The 22,932-nt window shown below is 40.2% G+C and overlaps 1 protein-coding gene across 1 annotated transcript in view; it reads left to right on the top strand.

Annotated features, from left to right (window-relative positions):
• The window catches only part of etv4 (ETS variant transcription factor 4), a 113,434-nt gene that overhangs the window by 17,927 nt on the left and 72,575 nt on the right, over positions 1-22,932 (top strand). Inside the window, exon 5 of the mRNA XM_043675033.2 lies at positions 1,869-1,922. Coding sequence (XP_043530968.1) covers positions 1,869-1,922 — 54 coding nt within the window. The remainder of the gene's footprint in view (positions 1-1,868; positions 1,923-22,932) is intronic.

Below are 22,932 nucleotides of genomic sequence, written 5' to 3'. Positions count from 1 at the left end.
TATTTCCATTTAGTGAATATTAAAATATTTTGAAATCTAAAGACAGATTTCCATATTAATTTTAAAAAGGGAGGAATATAATGGGGTCTCCACAGTCACCCTTGCTCAAACCATTTTTTTATGCCAAGCAGTAAGAGCATCTGAGAGTTTTCAGAAATAAAAGGTTGCTGTTTCAGTGCTGAGTCGGTGTGCTCACGCAATATATGGGCAGAGAATCCAAACATTAATGCATGTCATTTGTTACATATTTTGTCGGCTAAAAATCAGTATCTTGTCATTTTGAAAGGAAACCTTGCAGCAAGTATGTATAAATGATGACTATTTTTGTGATATTAAGTTCCACAATGGGATGAGAGAGAATTTTCTTTTAACATAAACATTTATTCCAGGACTGCATGTAAGTATATGTGGTCAAAGGTGGAAATGGAGCCTTGGTTTGTGAATACATTTACAACTCCACTGCATGGTTTTTAAAAAATCTCTTCTTGAATCACATATAGTCTCAGATGTTTAGCTTTTAACAGTCTGATACCTGGTCAGAGAGTCTGTGCAGGGTGCATATTACTGCTACTTCCTGTTGAAGGATCTCTCTATTGGGGGGAAAAAGCCCTGGAGCTTGCATCTTGTATTTAAAAGTTGATCTCAAGCTGCAATTCAAGTTGCAAATTTATTAATAGCCTGGCTTTTCCATTTACACGATTGCTGGTAGTTTGTGATATGAATTGTTTTTTAAGCATTAGAAGGAGGTGTATGGCATGCTTGCCTTTATTGGTTGGGGAACTAAGTACAAGAGTCAGGATGTCATGTTGCAGCTTTATAAGATTTTGGTGAGGCTACACTTAAATAACCACATTACAGGAAGAGTGCGGAGGCTTTGGAGAGGGTGCTGAAGTAGGTTACCAGGATGCTGCCTGAATTAGAGGGTATGAGCTATAAGGAGAGGCTAGAAAATTTCTGATTGTTTTCTCTGGAATGGTGGAGTCTGAGGGAAGATTTGATCGAAGTCTATAAAATGATGAGATGCATAGATAGGGTCGACAGTCAGAATCTTTTTCCGAGGGTTGAAATGTCTAATACTAGGGGGCATGCATTTAAGGTGACATGGGGAAAGCTTAAAGGAGATGAGGGGCAAATTTTATACACAGTATGATGGGAGTCCGGAACACATGGTCAAGGGTGGTGATGGAGGCAGATACGATCGGGGTGTTTAAGGGCTGTTTAGATAAGCCTTAGATAAGAATATGCCAGGAATGGAGGAATATGGATCAAGAATGGGCATATGGGATTAGTTTAATTTGGTGTCATTTTTGGCATTACATTATGGGATGAAGGGCCCATTCCTGTACTGTGCAGTTCAATGTTCTCTAAGAACATCATCCACCACTTATTCAATTATTTGGTGAGTAACTGTACCACTTATTGCCCTACCATAGCACGCTGATTAAGTCCAGCATACTCCCAACTGTATACTTTTATCCAACTTCTGCCAAGAGTTCTTTAACCATCTAGGCTGAGGCACAATAGTGAGTCAACAAACCATTCTCTGTCCTGGTCTGTAGTGACCCTTTGCTGGAAAGCGAGAGAGTACAAAAATTGGCTGAGAGTGGCATCCCACTTAGTGATTATCAACATTTCCAAAGAATGTTTCATCACCTCCGATTTTGAATGGCGACTGGGGAAAGTACACATGTGGAATCAGCCACAAGAATCGCCACTGCTATCGACCCAGCTCTCAATTGTACTGAAATTCTGCAAAATACATTCCCCACCTTGAGGGGCAGAGTGATGAGAATTTGGAGTGCGTGCGGGGGAAGGAGCAACATTTTCACAATTCTGAAATCTGTCTCCTCTTATTTTTTTTTTTCCAGCTCAGGTGCCAGACAGCGATGAGCAGTTTGTGCCGGATTATCACTGTGAAAGCCGTGAGTATATTTTTTATTGCTCCTTGGCTTTTGGTGATTTGGAATCCCATCTCTTCAGGAAAAGGGCATTTTGATGCCACAGAGAAGAAACCAAACTTCTACATTTCCTCCTGAAGGCTGATGCCCTTATAACAGCAACACACCAATGATATGACTATGGGGTAAAAACAATGACTGCAGATGCTGGAAACCAGATTCTGTATCAGTGGTGCTGGAAGAGCACAGCAATTCAGGCAGCATCCGACAAGCAGCAAAATCGACGTTGCCAATAACTGATGAAGGGCTTTTGCCCGAAACGTCGATTTTGCTGCTCATCGAATGATATGACTATGTACAGTGGAGTTGGGAGGAGAAAATCAAGGACTATTTGGAGATTGAAATTAAAGGGAGAGGGGAGTTTAATTATGTCAGAAGAATTGAGGATGGTAGAAGGACTTATATAAACTAGTGACCCAGTGATCTGCACTCAGGATCCGGGGACCATAAGACCGTAAGACATAGGAGTGGAAGTAAGGCCATTCGGCCCATCGAGTCCACTCCGCCATTCAATCATGGCTGATGTGCATTTCAGCTCCACTTACAGCGTTCTCCCCGTAGCCCTTAATTCCTCTAGACAACAAGAATCTATCAATCTCGGCCTTGAAGACATTTAGCGTCCCGGCTTCCACTGCACTCCGTGGCAATGAATTCCACAGGCCCACCACTCTCTGGCTGAAGAAATGTCTTCGCATTTCTGTTCTGAAATGACCCCCTCTAATTCTAAGGGACATCAGTTCAAATCTCACTATGGCATTTGGGGGCTTTATGTTAACAAATCTGGACTAAAATTACTACTAATCTTCAAATAATTGGACTGTCATAAAAACCATTGGGAGGAAATTTGCTGTCCTTACTTTGTCTGGCCTGCCTGTCACTCCCACCTGCACCTTCAAACAGCTTCATAACCCACTTCGTCACAGACTGCTCCCCACTACTTAAAGTTAAAAATCACATAACACCAGGTTTTAGTCCAACAGATTTATTTGGAAGCACTAGCTTTTGGAGCGCTGCTCCTTCATGAGGTAATTTGAAGGAGCTACCTGACAAAGGAGAGCTGCTTTGAAAGCTAGTGTTTCCAAATAAACCTGTTGGACTATAACCTGGTGTTGTGTGATTTTTAACTTTGTCTACCCGAGTGCAACACCAGCACCTCCATATCATGGCTATTCAAAGATAGTTAGGGATGGATAATAAATGCAGGTCTCACCAGCAAAGTTTGCATTACAAGAATTAATTGGGGAAAAATGCTATCCTCAGCCTAACTGTCCACTAAACTTGCACCAAGTAACAAAACCTACATTTTTGTGACAAGAACATTGCTCTTGGACAACTCAGCATGTGCCTCAATGGAAACACAATCTTATCATGTAAAAATGCAACTACAAATGAGTTTCCATGCACCACTACAAGCTATTTAAAGCTTTGAATAATTGAATTCTTCAGACATCTTGCAATGTAAATGCATCACAAATTACAAAACTGCAACCAGTCTACATCTGCTCAATCAGTTGTTTCCTCCCATCAGGAGGTATTTGTCATGTGATGTGCCCCTCCCTTATGACTGGCCCATTGAAGTGAAAGCAGGCAGCCCTTCACGTTTTATGAATGGGTTGGTTGTAATCTGTAACAGAAAGCTGGCTGCAACAGATCATTATGAGCAGGAAGTGCTTCCATATATGGTCATTAGTTTGTTTTACTGGTGATGAATGGTTGACAGGCTTACCAGTGCCTCTTGCTAGAAAGATGAGTTGTTACATAACATGTTGTCAGTAAAAGCTAAAAAGCATAGCCAGCTGGATTACATTTACTGTCACAGCTAACTACTTTGCAGCACAAGGTTTACAATATTGATAACCTAATAGTGTTTTTAAGTCTCCAATGTCTCAACAAGCAGATACTTCACCAGTTTAATGTATTAACATAATTCCATATCCAATCAGAAAAAAAGCATTTTTGATATTCTTAAAGCTGTTTGATTATAAATAGCTTTGTGATTTTTATTTGTATTTCTGTTTTTTTAAAAAAATGTTTATTTTACACCTCTCTTCCAATCTGGCCACCCTATTCTGCTGAATTTCCTTCCAGCAAGATGTTTTATTTGATGTGACGATGTTTTCTAGCTTCTGTAACATAAGAAACTCTGTGTGGATATCGTGGTATTGAAAAATCCAACAATTATTTTATTAAAGGTATAATGTACCAATAGTTGGATTTCTCAGGCATTCAAGTGGCTGGGCTCATAGTAAGTGATTGTAATACTTCAAATGATCTGGCAAAGATGGAGTGTCTTTATGTTCTTGCATCATATGCTTTGTTCCAATGGTGTTCCAAATATAGGCATATTTCTGGAAGGTATATTGACATAAACAAGACCATAAACCTAGGACACTGGCCGTCAATGATAATCTGGAACCAGTCAAATGTTTGCAAAATTGTTCTGGAAACCCAACTCTGTTTTGCTTCTCAAAGTCCAGAAGAAAAATGTCCAGTCTCCCCAAAGAGTTTTTAAGGGTGGCATGGTCACTGATGTTGGCAATTCAATAAAGCAGAATTTTTGTCTGTGCCTTACTCCATTTATAAACAGCATGTTGGTGCTGTGTAAAACCACTTGCCTGTTTGATTTGTTTTAAGGGGGTGAGTTGGCTTGATTTTGAGGTCTGTAAGATGATAATTCCTGTAGGCATGCTTGTGTAATAACCAGATCAACTTTTGATCATAAAAACTCTTCCAAAATCAAGCTAGACCTGTTCTAATACCACCATTTCCCAATGTTCTAACTCCACATAGCTTGCTGGCACTGAAAATACACACTGCCAAGACTGCGAGAAAGAGACCAGTTATTTTTGTACAAATTGAGAATTGAACTTGGGACTTTCTAAGTTATGGCTCTGCCATTGACTAGAGGATTTTACTAAGCCATCATTTGTCCTTGACTCCAATCTGTAAGGATATCAAACCTTGAGAACTTCACTTAAATGCTTTTTCACCTTGTCTGGCTGCCATCCATTTTAATTTCTTAAAATTCTTGTCTCTTTCTAATGTTAGCATACCTTCCAGAATTGTTTCCACACCGATGAAATCGTGTAAGCATTACATATAGATAAAAATGCAATTTTACAGAAAAGAAAGACAGTAACAAGTGTTTTACCTTGTGTTTTAAGCCAATGCTACTACTTATACATTGAGATACTGATCTGGAATAGCCTGTTCTGTGGGTGTCTGCACAAACATACAAACTTTCATCCTAAGGCCACTTGCTCCTTTAGAAGATGGCTCTTCAAATCTTTTTGCAAAGAACACTCCTTTGTTTATATCTGTAAATGTAGATTCCTAAACACAGCCGCCTAATGCAATGCCTAAGACCCCAAGTCTTCACAAGCCAATTTTCAGCAGGTGACATCTCCCTCTGACGTCTAAGTCATGTGAAGAACTACATAAGGGTTTTATTGAATTGCATTTTTTCCACAACCAATATAAAGGACAAGGTCCAAATTTAGCTTTCTTCCAAGTTATAAACATGCTGATTTTAATGTCAGGGAATAGAGGTGATTTTGGAATGAATCCTATTTTGTTGTGACAGAGTATATGATATTTAAGAATTGTTTAAGCATAAGTTCCAGGCTTTGCATTTAATCTGGAATTGTAGTTCACTCTTGCTGCCCTGGATTTAATTTTGTTTGAATGTGAATTCACATTCAATCTATGGAGCTAAGTGGATCTAAGTTGTAGACTGCTTATCCCTGTGTCTCTGTCTTTCTCTCTTTGTCTCTGTCTCTGTTTCCTACAACTGCAGTGATTTGCAATTGGTTTTAAACTCTGGTCAAATTGTTTAGTGCTGCATTTGCAAATTATCTGTAGTTCTGTCCACTTCTAAACAGAATAGTCAATCTGCCCAAACAAAATGGTAAACTCCAATGGTTTTGATTGAGCTTTGCTGTCTTGTTCCGTCTTAGGAGAACAGCATACTCTGTTTGACCTGGTTCCATCATTTTACTTGAACCTGAAGCCCAATTACTTGCCAGATTACGAGTGGTGTTTTTGACTAAACTGAGTCTCTATGGCGTACAATAGAAACAACTTTTAATTTCATGTTATCATCACTTTCAAGGTACCTTGATATTTTTAAATTGGTACTAAAGTTTTGACTTCTTGAGTTCTAGATGCATTACAATGTCAAAGAATGCAGGAGGAAGACAAAATCTGGATGATGGTCACTTATTTACTGTGCTGGCTGGTAATTCTGTGTCAACATCCTAATGTCTAAGTCTGGCATGTGATGTTGCGAGGTTCATTGATTCAGGTGAAAGGTGAACAAACCCAGTGCTCTTTTCAGGTTACAATGATTCTTTGTTTCAGCAGGGGACACTAGGGAATATTTGGAAAGGGGGCAAGCCATTTGTGTAAAGTAAGAGGGTTTTATATTCAACTCTGTATCTAATTATACAGTCTACTTCCTAGGACTGGCAAACCTGAAACTATCATGTCTCCTGTAGCCTCTTAATGTTGGCTGATTACATTATTAAAAGCAAAAATACCCACTCGATTTAAAAAAAAAAAAAAAAAATCTTTCAGGACTGTTCCTCTAAACTGCTTGTTATTTGGACACCAATAATTTATCAGTTCCATTATTTATACTTTTTGCTGCAATTCATTCCAGATGCTTTCCAATGAAAATAATTCCTGGAAAATCCTCCTGACAATGACATTTTAGCAGCCAATTTTATTTTTGTAAAAATCAAGTTTATCAATTATCCAAATTAGCATTGAGCCATTTTACAAATGTCTGATTTAAATATAATGGGAACCTAGTTTGTTTTCTTAAAAAGGAACTTTTATGTTTACATAAATACTAAGAGTAATGTTGAAGACGATCTTGTGTTGCTTAGGTTTGTCAGCTTACCAATTTCATCTTTCCTGTGGTTCTTAATGGAATATCATCCCATCAATACTGGCAGACTTGATTTCTTGCTGTACGAGGCATTCTTTATGCCAGCAGAGATCATTGGTGAGCTCCTGTGCATGGAGACCTCTATGTGAACAGATTGTTTCCTTACTTGACAATTCACATATTATCAAGTGGCTAGAAGGGCTGTAATGTTGTACAGGTAGTGTCCCTACCTTGGAACCAGGAGCACTACGTTCAAGGTCCACATGCTCCTGAGATGTGGCGTGGTGGTTAGCACTGCTGCCTCTCAACAGCAGGGACATTGGTTTGATTCCAACCTTGAGTAATTGAGAGTGTGTGTCTCCCCATGTCTGCATGGGTTTCCACTGGTTGCTCTGGCTTCCTCCCACAGTCCAAATGCTTGCAGGCTGGGTGGATTGGCCATGCTAAGTTGCTCCATAGTGCAGGGATATGCAGCCTAGGTGGATTATCCATGGTAAATGGAGGATTATGGAGATGGAGTCTTGGGGATGAGGTGCTCTCCAAAGGTTCAGTGCAGACTCTATGAACTGAATGGCCCCCTTCTGCACTGTAGGGCTTCTATCTCCAAACAGGTTGATTGGAATACATCTACTAAGAGACTGGAGCAAGAACTTAGCAGTTTTTGCATTCCTTAGTCAGGGTTTAGTGATAGTAATGTACTACTGTCACCCTTTACTCAGTTCCATTAACTCAGTCCACTCCTGGGATTGTACTGAAAGTTTTTTGACATGTTTAGATTTGTGTTATGTCAGGCATTCACTCCAAGATGGTAATGACCAGCCTGCAAGGAAAATTGCTTTCATGAGACCATAGCTGCTTGTTTAGAACTGTGGGTCACTGGTAGATGTTTCTATTCCATTAGAAGGACAAGAATTGAAATCCCACGTGAACTTTAGCATGTGATTTAGGTTGAAAACTGGAGGTTGTGAGGGAGTCCTGCACTACCAAAGGGGTTGCCTTTTGGATAAGGTGTACTGCCCAAGTCTGTTCAGCATATGTCTATAAGGTGCATGCAGTAGATCCCCATTGTTTTATTTATCTTCAGACAAGGTCTGGAGAAACTCTCAGGTCAGTCAGCCTCTGAGTTAATGTTTTGAGGTTTTCCTTTCGTAGATTCAAATCTTCAGCGTCGATAGTAGTTTGCTATTTGGAATTGGTCTTCCCATCTTGGGTAATATTTGTCTCCGAATAACCATACTTATAATTTATCTGATCGTTTATGACACATAAGTTGGCACTGCATTTCCCTGCATAATGAAGTCTGATCACAAAAAAGTATTTAATTGGCCATGAGGTCCTTTAGGATGGCTTGTAGTTGTAAAAGACATCACACAAACGCAAGTACTTTTATTAATGTGTTTTCAACTCATTTGTAACTCTTCAAACTGAGTCCAGAAGGCTAGAAAAAGTTGGCCCTTCATTACTCTAGTCGTGATTGACCCTATCAGAGTACAATTACGTTTAAGGAAAGGAGGCTAAAACACTTCATTAATCCAACATCAATGGCTCCTCCAGTCGAAGTGCCCTCCTTCCGTGAACCTCCCTTCAGCATCGCAGCCATGTATTTCCTTTCCCTACAGAAGTCTGTTTCAGCGCTGTGCCCGTTGAATTTTTAAGTTTTGATGCCTTCCTCCAGTTTAGTGTTCACTCTCAATCCAGCACCTAAATGGAGTGTTTTGTAAAGTCTGAGTGCTTCAAGCAAGCAAATTGTGTTTTGTCCATGTTTGTAACAGCTGGCATATGCCCAAGTGCTCACCCAGATGACTGACTCCAATAACTGCCCCACAATTTATGCTAATCCTCTAGATTTGTGATTACGTATTTCTTTCTGACTCTAATCTTAAATTGAAAATGTAGTTGTATTACTTTCCAATAGAAAGACATAATTAGAATCTAGAGAGCACTGAAAAGCTTCTGATAAAAACATCTGCAGTTTCCTTGCCTATTTCTTTTAACCAGCTGGAGGTGGAAGACATTAAACACATTTTTAGGATCTATCTAGTTCCTCTTATCCTGCCATTTAAGTTTATATTCACTTGGATTGAATCCACTAAAGTATCTTCTCCAATTTAATATTGCCCTTGTCAATACCTTTCATTTGAGGCATGAATCAAAAACCCTCCCAGCAATCCGCCATGGACTTAGTCAAAATTTTCAATTATCCCTGCATGATTGTTTCTACACTGACAAAAAGTGGAAAATGCTTAGGATCTAATGAAATGTATACTTGGGGGTTGCTACATCCTTACAATATTTCAATTAATCATGTACTAAATTCAGTTGCAAACTCCTATGACTTAGCGAGTTGTCAATATCCTGGCTTTTATGTCAAAACACTGCATTATATCAACATAGTCAAATGTGACAACTTCTTTTAAGGCTTTAATCAAGCAGTCTACAACCTGTGGCTCCAGAACCACAGACAGCACAATAAGAATTCATGCAACTCCCAACTTTGATTCAAGCTCACATAGACTGTTGTGGTTTTCAGAAATATTTTTTAACACATTGTGCTTGAGAGTATTGAAATCATGACTTTTTAAAATAAGGTTGCAATGTGTTTCTGTCCTGTTCTACATTAATTACATTTTGTTACAGAATTATGGTTCTTGCTGCATTTTGACTTCAGAAATAGCTGCTTTGTTAAATTAAGTCTTGACCTCTGCTTTCATCCATTTTAAATGAAGCAATAATGCAGTAAATGCTCTTGATCAGTGTAGGGCTATAAGTGTAAATTGCAACATTTTTGAGCAACTAGTTTCACAAGGGATTCAAGCTTTTTTTGTGTGTATAGGTTATATTTGATAGTGCAAGTAAATCCTTTCAATTTTGCTTTGGAAGCAACCAAACAATACTTTATCCATAAGGTATTTTTTCCTAAAGTCATTCATGAGTTGTGGGCTTGTTCGCAAAAGTAATCTTGTCCATCCTTATTGCTTTTGAGAAGAGGTGGATGTAGTTCAATTTGTTCAAATGCCCCTCTTTCTGCTTTATAGGATTTGTTTTTTTTTCAATTGTTACATTAAATTGCAATTTCATTTTCTCATCACTGGTGTTAAATGTGTAAATAGAAGTCTAAAATGCTAATAACTAGAGGAGTAAAAGGTTACAAACAATGGTGTAGGATATTCAGCATTTGTAAACAACTTTTATTTTCATTGTAACCCTTTCATAAGCAGCAAAATTAGAGAGTACATTCTTCAATATAAACAGGGTGGTCAAAGTGATGCAGGGAAGAAAAAAATCACCTTGTCACAGAGTCATAGCGATGTACAACACAGAAACAGACCGTTCGGTCCAACTCATCTATGCTGACCAGATATCCGAGATAAATCTAGTCCCACTTGCCAGTATTTGGCCCATATCTCTCTAAACCCTTCCTATCCATATATCCATCAGATGCTTTTTAAATTTTGTTTTTGTATCAGCCCCCACCACTTTCTCTAGCAGTTCGGCTTGAAAAAATTGCCCCTTAGGTCCCTTTCAAATGATTTTCCCACACCCTGGTGAAATGATTTTGTCTATTTATCCTATCCATGCCCCTCATGATTTTATAAACCTCTGAGCTCACCCTTTAGCTTCCAACACTCCAGGGAAAACAGCCCCAGCCTATTCAACCTGCTTCCTATAGTTAAAATCCCCTAACCCTGGCAACATCCTTGTAAATCTTTTCTGAACCCTTCCAAGTTTCAGAACTAAGTTTAAAAATCACACAACACCAGATTATAGTCCAACAAGTTTAATTGGAAGCACTAGCTTTCAGAGCGCTGCTCCTTCATCAGGTGGTTGTGGAGTACACAATTGTAAAACAAAGAATTTATGGCAGAAGTTTACAGTGTGATGTAACTGAAACTATAAATTGAAAAATACTTTGATTGTTTGTTAAGTCTCACATCTGTTAGAATGATCATGTTAGTTTCACATCTTTCATATGTAAATCACACAACATTTTTTTAAAAGTTACATTCTCAGGTTAACTTTAACAATTGGTGTCAACCCAGATAATGTGTTGAAGGTGTTAGCTCCCTGTGTGCTGCTGTCTGTGATTAGATTAGATTACTTAGTGTGGAACCAGGCCCTTCGGCCCAACAAATTCACACCGACCTGCAACCCACCCAGACCCATTCCCCTACATTTACCCCTTCACCTAACACTACGGAAAATTTAGGATGGCCAATTCACCTAACCTGCACTTTTTTGGACTGTGGGAGGAAACCGGAGCACCCGAGGAAACCCATGCAGACAAGGGGAGAATGTGCAAACTCCACACAGTCAGCCGCCTGAGGCAGGAATTGAACCCGGATCTCTGGCGCTGTGAGGCAGCAGTGCTAACCACTGTGCCACTGTACTGCCCATTGTGCCATAATGTTTAGACTGATTCTAATCTGAAAATGAATTACCAGGATCTTGCGTGGATTCATGCAGTTTTTGAGCAAAGTACACTAACTCTGCAAGTACAAATTCACCCCACAAATGTGTGTTTGGAGGGGGGGGGGGGGGGGGGGTGTTGTGAGTGTCTGTGTGTGTGTGTGTGGTGGTCACATGTCGTGTGACATGAACCCAAGGTCCCGGTTGACACCCTCCCTATGGGTACTGAACTTAGCTGCTGCCTGTCCCGAAGTCTGCCTTGGAGGATGGGTCACCCAAAGGTCTGAAGTCGAATGTCTTGGACCGCTGAAGTGTTCTCCAACTGGGAGGGAACACTCCCATTTGTTGATTTATTGTGTGGTGCCCATTCATCTGTTGCCGTAGCCTCTGCTCGGTTTCACCAATGTGCCATGCCTCAGGGCATCCTTGTCTGCAGTGTATGAGATCCACAACGTTGGCTGAGTCGCATGAGTACCTGCCATGTACATGGTGGGAAGTGTCCCCACGCGTAATGGTGTTATCCATGTTTCAGAACACCCTTCCAATAGGAGGGAGACCAGAACAGCACACAATATTCCAAAAGTGTCCTAACCAATGACCTGTACAGCTGCAGCAATGACCTCCCAACTCCTGTACTGAATGCACTGATCAATAAAGGCAAACATTCCAAACACCGCCTTCACTATCCTTTGTCTTTTGTTTTATCTTCTATGCGGTGACAAAGTGGTGTTTTTTCTATTTTTAATAGTGCAGGTAGACCTGCTGTATATTTGAAGTATTTGCTTTTACTTCACGCTGCCAGCTTTTAAACTTTAATACCAATAAACTTGACAACCTGTTAATCACTTCCTACAAAGTGACTATGAAATGTCGGCTCCTCCTCACGCCATCCTATTGAATTCAATTTACTTTTCACAAGTCTTTAAGGAGTCACTTGTTTAAGTGAGCAGTTTGTAATTCATGTACATTTTAGCATTAATTGAATGGTTCCTTTCTTTAAGCAACCCAAATAATTGTTCATCTAAATTGTGCAACTTAGTACTGCATTTAAACATTAGCCAACTGACAAAAAGTACATGACTTTAAATTGTCCTTGTGAGAAAGATGCAGTAATTAGTACAATTATAAAGCAGTGTTTTTCTAAATGAATAGATTGCAGGTTACAGGTTATGTGCCTTAGTAGACAGTGGAAAGTTAACACAGCACCCATCTCATGTGCTCTCTGTTTCTCTTACACTGTCGTTATCTCACTAGCGCACACGCTCTCATTCTCTCGTTCGCGCTCTCTCTCTCCCACGCTTGCTCATAGCTGAATTTGTTGTATGTGTCTGCAACTTGTTCCATTTCAATGCTGATATTTGTCTCAGAGTCATGGCATATATCAAATTACAGTCCTGTGTGTGTGTGTAACTGATTTAATTTATGCTCAGTTGAACTCTCTCCATTCTTGACAAATTTTGCAATTATTTACAATATATATGTTAACAACTTAGATGACAAAAGTGAATGTATTAGAGCCAAGCTTGCGGATGATGTATAAATAGAAGATGTGAATTTACAAAAGGATATAAACGGGTTAAGCGCGTGAGCAACAATTTGGCAGATGGAACATTATGTGGTAAAATGCGAGTTCATGCTCTTTGACAGGAGGAGTAGAGAAGTTGAATATTATTCAAATGGTGAAATACTGCAGAAAGCTCCAACACCGTTTTGGGAGTCCTTATGCATAAACCACAAAAAGCAAGCACCCGAATTCAGTGGGAAATGGGGCAAGGCAAATGGAATGTAGCACTTTTTAAAAAATGCTCTATATTCTATTTCAAATAAAGTGAGATCTTGCTAAAACTGGTCAAGGCTGCAGCTGGAATAGGATGAACAGTTTTGGTTCCCTTATCCAAGGAAAGATATACAGGTGGCAGTCCAAAAAAGGTCCACTAGGTTGGTCCCAGGTATGGTGGGACTGTTTTTGAGGAGAGGTTGAGCAGATTGGGCATCTACTCATTGGAGATTAGAAGATTTGAGAGGTGTCCTTTTGGGGGATATAAGACTTGACTTAATAGACTTGACAACGTAAATGCTGAGGGGTTGTTTCCCTGGTGCAAGAGTCTAAGACCAGTGGGCGCAATCTCGGAACAAGAGATTGCCCATTTAAGACCAAGATTAAGTGCAGTTTCTTCTGAGGTGGTGAATTTGTGGAATTCGTTTGCTGCCGAGAGCGCTCGAGGCTGGGTCATTAATTACATTAAAGGCTTTGAGAGATGGCTTTTTTAAAAAATTGGTAGGGGAATCAGAATTCTGGGAGAAAAGGAAGAGAAGTGGAGCTGAGAATTATTAGATTAACCATGGCCTCTTTGAATGGTGGAGCAGATGATGTAATGAAGGTTCTACTTCTGCTCTTGTGTCTTATGATCAATAAATACCAAAACCAGTGACTCCCACATCCCATGAACAAAATATTTTAAAAATTCTCTTCTGTTGCTATAAGTCATCTTGTTACTTTTGTAATATCCTCCAGCTTTGTGGTGTTACACACTGGTTATTTCTTGACCTTTTTCTTTGCATCTTCCCACTTAGCAGAGCCTTTAGTTATCACCTCCTCATTCGACAGTCTTTCCCAGATTGTTCTGACCTTTCACCTTGCAACCCTTCGAGCCTTCTTCAGAAACCTCCTCCTTTACCATGTCTTCAGACAGTTCCCTTAAGGTTACTTGCAGCACCGTGTGGATTTCAGTGTCACTGTGCTTAAGCTGCTGGATGAATGCAACTTATTGTCCTCAGCCTGTTACTGGGGAGTGGAAACACATTGTGAGAAGTTTGAAAAGGGAGCATAAATCATTGTGCTTAAATAATGCCAAGCTGCCTTCTTTTAAATAACTGTGTTCATTTTTAGAAGAAAGGGATGGCCTTCAAAGTTGAAATCCAGCATAGGGGCAACATGAATTGCAATAGAGACAGTGGCATTGAGATCGGAAGTTGGCACAAAAGAAGGTGGAGTTGCAGGTAGACAGGATAATGAAGGTGGCGTTTGTTACACTTACCTGTATTGATCAGTGCATTGAGTATAGGAGTTGGGGGGGTCATGTTGTGGATGTACAGCTCATTGGATAGACTACTTTTTTGGAATATTGTGCAATTTTAGTCTCCCTACTAAAGATGTTGTGAAACTTAAAAGGATTCAGAAAAGATTTAAAAGGATGTTGCCAGGGTTGGAGGATTTGACCTATAGGGAGAGGCTGAATAGGCTGGGGCTGTTTTCCCTGGAGCGTCAGAGGCTGAGGCGTGACTTTTTATAGAGGTTTATACAATCATGAGGGCATGGATAGGGTAAATAGACAAGGGAGTCCAGAACTACAGGGCAGAGGTGGAGTACAGTAGAGTAACTTTATTTGTCATTTCTACCATATACAGCTGGTACAATAAAAAAACGAGGATCAAGGTGCTGCATGAACACACAGACTACACAAGAGCACAGTCACACACCGGGCAGCATAAAGTGCATAGAAAAGTGCAAAACATGTAAGACAGCACAGTAATTCCTGACAAGACAAGACAATAGGTTTAAGGTGAGAGGGGAAAGGTTTAAAAGGGAACGCAGAGGCAACTTTTTTATACAGAGGGTGGTGTGTGTATGGAATGAGCTGCCAAAAGCAGTGGTGGAGGCTGATACAATTACAACATTTAAAGTATCTGGATGAGTATATGAATAGGAAGGGTTTAGACAGATATGGAGGACACTTTCCTCATTCCTGAAGAAAAGCTTATGCCCGAAACGTCGACTCTCCTGTTCCTTGGATGCTGCCTGACCTGCTGCGCTTTTCCAGCAACACATTTTCAGCTTTAGACAGATATGGGCCAAATGCTGGCAGATGGGACTAGATTAATTTTAGGATATCTGGTCAGCATGGACGAGTTGGAGCGAATGGTCTATTTCCATGCTGTACATCTGATTCTATAAGAAGACGCAAAGGTAAAAGGGGCATTGTATATAGGATACAAGCAGAATGCAACTTTTTAAGGAAGCAATGAGACGACAGACTATCAATTTTCAGATTAGTGCTTAACATCTAAAGCTGAGAAGAATTGTCTGAACGAATGCAAGCTGTTCACTGGTCAGGCTTGATCTTGTTGGGCATGTGGTGAGAAAGTAGCTATACATCTATAAGTGACAAGAAAGAATAACATGCGCTTGAGATTCAACGTGGAAATGGTTAAAGAGTGGTTGAGATATGTGGTGCTGAGTGGAGAGAGAGAGATGACCAGTTTAACACCAGGTTCCTTCCTTTCTTTGCTGAAGGCAAATTATTTCTGACAGCACCCAGCTGCTAAAAATAAGTCCAGTATTCTCAAACACTTTCTTTAAATATAAATCATGTCAATTTCAAGCTACTAGCCAGTTATTACAGCATCGTTTCTGCACCCAGTCATAAAATATGGCGTGGGTAATCATTTGAAAGTATGATGGAGCTAATCATTAAACATGATGAAAGCATTATCCCTCCAATTCATATTGTGTATGCACATATGGGATTTAAATATCACTCTTTAATCAGTAATTTCCCTTTAATATGGCATTGTACTTACCATAAAGCTTCAACGTCAATGTAATGTAAGTCAATGCTATCATTGGCAGGTTATCTACCAATCCAGACTCCTTTTTGTAAATTTTTTTCTTTCAGATAAAACTGGTACGAGAATTTAATGCTCCACTCCAGGGCCCACTTAACCTGTCTGTCAAAGGAATTTGCAATACGAATCAATTGGGAAATGTGGTATTTTATTTCTTCCTCCTTCTAAAAAGGTGCTGAGTCATGCTGGAATAATTTCATCGAATCTAGCAGAACTCTCTTTTCTCTCAGTTGCCCATTTTTTTTTATATTTGAGGTGGAAGGGTTATCATGTAGGGAAACGTTGAGCAGGTTGGCCTTGTACTCATTTGAGTTCAGAAGAACGCTAAGGATTCTGAAGGGATTTGACAAAGTTGTTCATAGAATCCCTACAGTGTGGAAGCAGGCCATTTGTCCCATCCAGTCCACAGCCATTCTCTAAAGCGTTGCACCCAAACCTACCATTACCCTATTCCTGTCACCATGTGTTTCTCATGGCTAATCCACCCAGCTTGCACAACCCAAGACGCTATGGGTAACGTAGCACAGCCAAACTATCTAACCTTCACATCTTTGGACTGTTGAAGGAAACCTACACAGACGGAGAAAATGTGCAAACTCTACTCAGTCATCCAAAGCTGGAATCGAACCCAGATCCCTGGCACTGTGAGGCAGCAGTGTGAACCACTGATCCACTGGGCTAACCATGGTAGTTGCTGAGAGTACCTCTTTCTTCGCCCCACTCTTCCTACAAACCGATGAGCAAATTAGTACTAGGAGGACATTACTTAAAAATAAGGAGTCTCCATTTTAAGAGTGAGATTAGGAGGAATTTCTTTCATGAAGCCCATTTAATCTTTACAAATATTCTATTTTGGCCTATTTGATGCATGCAAGAGGTTGAATTAGACCAATTTCTGATCTACAAGCGAGTTGAACATTGTGAAAGAAAATCTCAGAGATCATAATCAGATTGTCTGTGGGTATATGAAACAGCAGAACAGGATCAAAGGGCAGAATGGTCTACTCTTGCTATTTATTATATATGAGAGTCTGTGCTAACATCCTATTTGACGCTGTAGACCACTCCTCCAAACGATATTAACTCCCAGCAGATTTATGTTTCCGCTTCCTACCCAGGGGCGCCGACGTTCACTATACTTCCCCCTTGGACTTCTTAACTATAAGAAATTGCCATGTTTATACCTGCATCTCTCCTGATCTCTTTGTGTCATTTCCACTCAACATTGACTTACCAACCATTGGTAGAGGGCTAAACTCTAAATGCATTTGTGACTTCTTCTTTTTAAAAAGATATAATATCTGCAACTTTCTTTTTGAATGATCCTAACTCACATTACCCTGTGGAGAGTTTATAGTGTTATGTATTTCTACTCAAATAACTCATACCAATTATGACTTTGTAATAAATCTAATTGTATTTGTATGTAATTTAGATCATTCTAATTATATCTTTAATGCACTCAGTTTCCACTGCCCCCCCCCCCCCGCCACCTCCCCACCACCACAGTGTCTCATCAAGTTCATACCTTACTCCTTGAGCTGGAAAGACCAGGACATTGTTGAGTGTAATATCAGCCCTTACTCTAGTTGCTAATTTCAACTGTAGCAGTGTCAGAATATTAGTATTATGTCTCCAATTTTAGAGAAGGAACAACCTGCATTGGTTTTTGCTCTTCCTAGCGATCTGATGACCTCTGTGGAAGGCAGGTCGATCTTGTCGGTTGTGCTGCTCAGTCCAGTATCTTTCCATCTCTGCTGGTCAAGAATCGCAATGTAATTAATGGCCACTTGGAATTTGTTATTGGAGTATGTTTGGATCCGTGACCCAACAGCTAGCACAAGTAAGTATCTTAAAGGGAGTTGCTGTGGGAGGAAAGGCCAGCGAAAATTAGAAATATACAAGTCAATATGGGGATTGGGTCTGGGTGACGTGCTCTTCAGAGGGTCGGTGTGGACTTGTTGGGCTGAAGGGCCGGTTTCCATGCTGTAAGTAATCTAATCTAATATCATTCTGGTGCAGATTTAATATAACTTAATGATATGAAGTATTTACTAAATATTTAACAAAGATATTAAGTTTGATAGGACACATTGGAGCAACTGTTTCTGGTGGCAGAAGGTCAGTGAATGTCGCATCCTCCCTCAAAAAAAGGCGTAAAGATAACCTAGCAACCACTGATCAGTCGCTTTGACTTTGGTTGAGCAGGAAATTCCAAAAACATTAGATTGGAACAAAATGTAATCATTACATGGACAATTATGCAGTCATCAAGGAAAGCCAACACTGATTTCCGGTATCATAAAGTTACTGGACTTTCTGGAAAAATTACTGTTGATATGGGTGATCCTCTCAATAGTGCACGTGGACTTCAAAAGCCAATTGATTTGGAGCTGTACGGTAGACTTGGTTGCAAAGTTATGGCTCCAGGAATAAATGGGACAGTAGCAACATGAATGTGAAATTGGATGAGTGACAGAAAGTAGAGGTTAATGCATGTTTTTCAATGGAGTGGAGTTTCTCAGGAGTCATTATTGGGACACTTGCTTTTCCTGATGTATATTAATGACCTGGACCTTTTCTGTATAAGACACAATTTAAAACTTGTCAGTGAACCATGAGAACGATTATCTTTAAGTTCAGCAGGAAATGGACTGGTTGGTGGAATGGACTGACAAGTGCCAAATGGACTGCAGTGGTTAAAAAAGACAGCTCACCACCACTTTCTCGAGAGCAGTGAGGTACAGGCGATGAATGCTGGCCAGGCAATAACACCCACATCCCATGAGTGATTTTCTATTTTTTTAAATAAAGCTCAATGCAAATAAATGGGAAATGATTGATTTTAGTAGGAAGGGACAATATTTTTAAAAAGGGGTTTCAGGAGCAGATGGACCTGGGTGTAGATGAGCATAATTCATTAAATGTGGGAGGACAGATTGTGGGAGAGCAGTTAATTAAAGTATATGGTATTGTCGGCTCTGCTAAAAGGCACATGGAAGACAAGAGCAAGAAGGTTATGTTGAACTTGTACAAGACACCAGTTCAGTTTCAGTTGGAGTTGCCATCCATTTCTGAGTGCAACATTTTAGGGAAGGGAAGATTCATGAGAACTGCTCCAGGTTTGGGGGAATTTCAATTCCGGAGATAAATTGAAGAAGCTGTACACTACTACAAAAGGAAAATACTGAGGATGCTGGAAAACTTTAAATGAGAACAAAAGTAAGCTGCAGACTTCATATTGGGCAGCATCTATGCAAAGGAAGATTTTAATGTTTCATATTGATGATCATTCATCAGAACTGGTGAACTTGTTCTGATGGGTTTTCACCTGAAGCATTAAACTTGTTGACGTCCACAGGTGCTGAGACATTGAGAATTTTGGATTCTGTTTACTTTTTTATTGGAGAAATTATATTTTCTTCAGAAGAGAAGGCTGAGAAGAGATATGATATTGAATAATGTGGGCGGCACAGTGGTTAGCACTGCTGCCTCACAGCGCCAGAGACCCGGGTTCAATTCCCGCCTCAGGCGACTGACTGTGTGGAGTTTGCACATTCTCCCCGTGTCTGCATGGGTTTCCTCCGGGTGCTCCGGATTCCTCCCACAGTCCAAAGATGTGCAGGTCAGGTCAAGTGAATTGGCCATGTTAAATTGCCCGTAGTGTTAGGTAAGGGGTAAATGTAGGGGTATGGGTGGGTTACGCTTCGGCGGGTCGGTGTGGACATGTTGGGCCGAAGGGCCTGTTTCCACACTGTAATGTAATGTAATGTAAAAGTAAGACAAATCATCTGATTAATGTAAATAGGGAGGAAATAGCTTCCACTAATAAGCCCAGATTTAACATAATTTGTAAAAATCAAATGATTTAGAATAATGCAGTGTGTGGGTAAGATCTGAAATGTACTGCCTGCCTGTGGTGGAAGCAGATTGAATCAAAGTAGTGAAAAGGGAATTGGATTCTCTTATGACAAAGAAGTGTATGCTGGATTGCGAGTGAATGCAGGAGAATGAGACATTCAGCAAGCCAGCACAAACAGGATGGGTTGAATGGCTTTCTCAGAGGCTTTTATTTCTCTTGCAGCAAGTTATTATAATCTCGGGCTCGTAGCCTGAAAGGATGGTAGATTCAATAAGTACATGCAAATGGAAATTAGAGTCACACAGTATGGAAAGAGACTCTTCAGTTCAACCAGTCTATGCCAACTATGTTCCTAAACTAAACGTCCCACCTGCCTGCACTTGGCCCATATCCCTCCAAACCTTTCCAATCGTGCACTTATCCAAATGTCTTTTTAAAAGCTGTAACAGTACCTGCACCATCACTGCTTCTGGCAGGTCATTCCACACACTAGCCTCTCTCTGTGTCAAAAAGTTGCCCATCGTGTTCTTTTAAAATCTTTCTCCTCTCACCTTAAAAATATGCCCCCTAGTTTTGAACTCCACCACCCTAGGGAAAAGACACTTGTCAACTTTCCTATGCTTCTCATGATTTTATAAACCTCAGTAAGGTCCCCCCTCAATAATTGGATAACCACTTAAAGGGAAACCATTGATTGACCTTTTGGAAAAGAGCAAGGGAGCTCATTTTTAAAGAGACAGAAAAGACACATTTGGATTTTCACTGCTAAGCTTATAGAAACAAGATTGAACTTGCATCTAAACAGGACATTAGGGAGACCAATTCTGCTCTCTGATATAGGAAAGATGTTGTAAAACTTGAAATGGTTCAGGAAATATTGACACTGATGTTGTCAGGATGGAGGGTTTGAGCTGCAGGGAGAGGCTGAATAGGCTACGGCTGTTTTCCTGAAGCATCAGAGGTTGAAAGGCGCCCTTTTATATAAGTTTATAAAATGGTGAGGGGCATGGATAGGGAGAATAGCCAAGATCTTTTCCCCAGTGTTGGGCAATCCAAAACTGGAGGGCATAGATTTAAGGTGAGAGGAGCAAGATTTAAAAGGGACCCACAGGGCAGCATTTTCATGCAGAGGGTGATGTGTGTATGGAGTCAGCATCCAGAGGCGGTGGTAGAGGCTGGTATAATTACAGCATTTAAAAGGCATCTGGATGGGTACAAGAATAGGTTTTGAAGGCTATGGGCCAAATAATGGCAAATGGGACTAGGTCAGCTTACCATATCTGGTCAGCATGGACAGATTGGACCGAAGGGTCTGTTTCTGTGCTGTATGTCTCCAAACCTGTGTCAACTCTGAAATAGATGTATCAGCCCCCAATTCTATTCCATGATTCTGTTCAGCACTTTAATCATATCCACAAGACACCTTTTAAATACCTTACAACTGAGGCATTTGTTAAGTGGGCGGAAGGAATAGCTACTTGTCATTTGTGGCAACTTGTATATGAAAAGTGTCTGATCAGATCACCTGGTTTTGCTTGTCCTGTTTGAGGAGGAAGTACTCGCTGTTCTTTATAATCTATCATGGATCTTTAACAACTGGTTGAGCAGACAGAGGGACTCATCAAATCTGTTGGAAATTCTGAAGCGGTCATCTACAGAGTGTTTGTCAAATAAAGTGAGAAAACACTTTCTACTCTAACTAACTGGTTTTTAATTAGCCACCATAAAATTAATGAATGAGTTGACTTATTGTAACTTCTGCTATAAACTACAGTTTGAAATCTATTTACAGATGAATGAAATAACATACTAATATCTTCCTCCAGTGTGTCGGTTGGTTAAATTATTAGCTGCTAGCTAATGTTCTGGAATTCTGGATCCATGTGGTTACCGTGAGGAGTTGTTACTGCTGCTTTGCTCCTAGATCATCTAACAGCTGTGGATGAGGAAGGCTATTTTGTTTCATACAATCTATTGGCCCACAACAGCCGAGCTTCATGTGCTCAGAAACCAAATTAATATTTTTTGAGAGAACGTTAGAGTGGTTTCCCACTTTCCTGACATCAGCATCCCCAAAGAAAAGTGTAGGATTCTCACAAAGAGGTTTGTGGGTTCATAATACTGCACCCTGGAGCCAATCTCCTTGGGAAATTAAGTCGTCCTATGATTTGTTAGGGAAGTCCAGTAGAAGACCCCTCTCTCACACGGTTTAATGTGTCTCCAAGTCTACACATTCACTGTGTATCAAGACAGCAAACAAGTCCCAGTTCTGGCTAAAACATGTTACTGAAACAGCAATTGTATCCTGGGATGTGAATGCTCTCCAGGGCATTCCTTGTATGCTAAGGTACATGGTAGTAGGAGTACTGAGTGTATTCTTGACTGGCTTATTGTGACCCCAAATGCAGAGTCTGGGGAGGATGTAAACCCATCTGTTTATCATTTGGTTTTAAGCCTTTTCCTCTCTAATAACAATCCAAATGATAAATCTAACCAGTCTACATCATTCCTGCACAAGTGTAATGTATTTTTCATTAACTCTTGAAGCATGAGTCGTAGGGTTTTTTGGGCTGGCATATCAAAGTTTTTAAATTATTGAGCAGTGTAACAGGCAGATGCAAACCCGTCAGCTATAAATACATTAAACAGATTGGAATAGTGGGCTAGTCTGTGATGTCCACTAAGTTAGCTTTTGCCAGATAGCTGGTCCAAAGAATTTTTTTGTTTGTTTGTTTTATTATTTGCTGCTAATAAAAGTTGATTAACTGGGAGATGATCAGGGAGAACAGTGGGATTACGGTATAATAACAGTGCCTGTCTCTGTTAGTATGTTGCATTTCTCCCTTTTTTCTCTCCTGAAAACGTTTGCACCATATATGAGCTGAGACAGGGAACCTGTAAACGTTTTGAATCATCACAAGCCAGTTTGTCCCAAATTCCATGGCAGCTTGCATTTTCCAACAGTAACTACTGGCTCAGAATGTTGCAACAGAGTCCCTCTATTCCGCCCTGGAGTTCTGAAACTATTTATAGTGCCTACCACTGCTCCAGATGAAATTGTCTTACTCAATATGACTAGGAGAACGTGAGGACTGCAGATGCTGGAGATCAAAGCTGAAAATGTGTTGCTGGAAAAGCGCAGCAGGTCAGGCAGCATCCAAGGAACAGGAGAATCGACGTTTCGGGCA

The sequence above is a fragment of the Chiloscyllium plagiosum genome, unplaced genomic scaffold (genome assembly GCF_037043375.1).
Source record: "Chiloscyllium plagiosum isolate Xiang-an unplaced genomic scaffold, Cpla_swu_hap1 HiC_scaffold_32, whole genome shotgun sequence".
Classification (NCBI taxonomy): Eukaryota; Metazoa; Chordata; class Chondrichthyes; order Orectolobiformes; family Hemiscylliidae; genus Chiloscyllium; species Chiloscyllium plagiosum.
The sequence above is the reverse complement of the archived record's forward strand: the minus strand, read 5'-3'. Positions and strand labels throughout refer to the sequence as shown.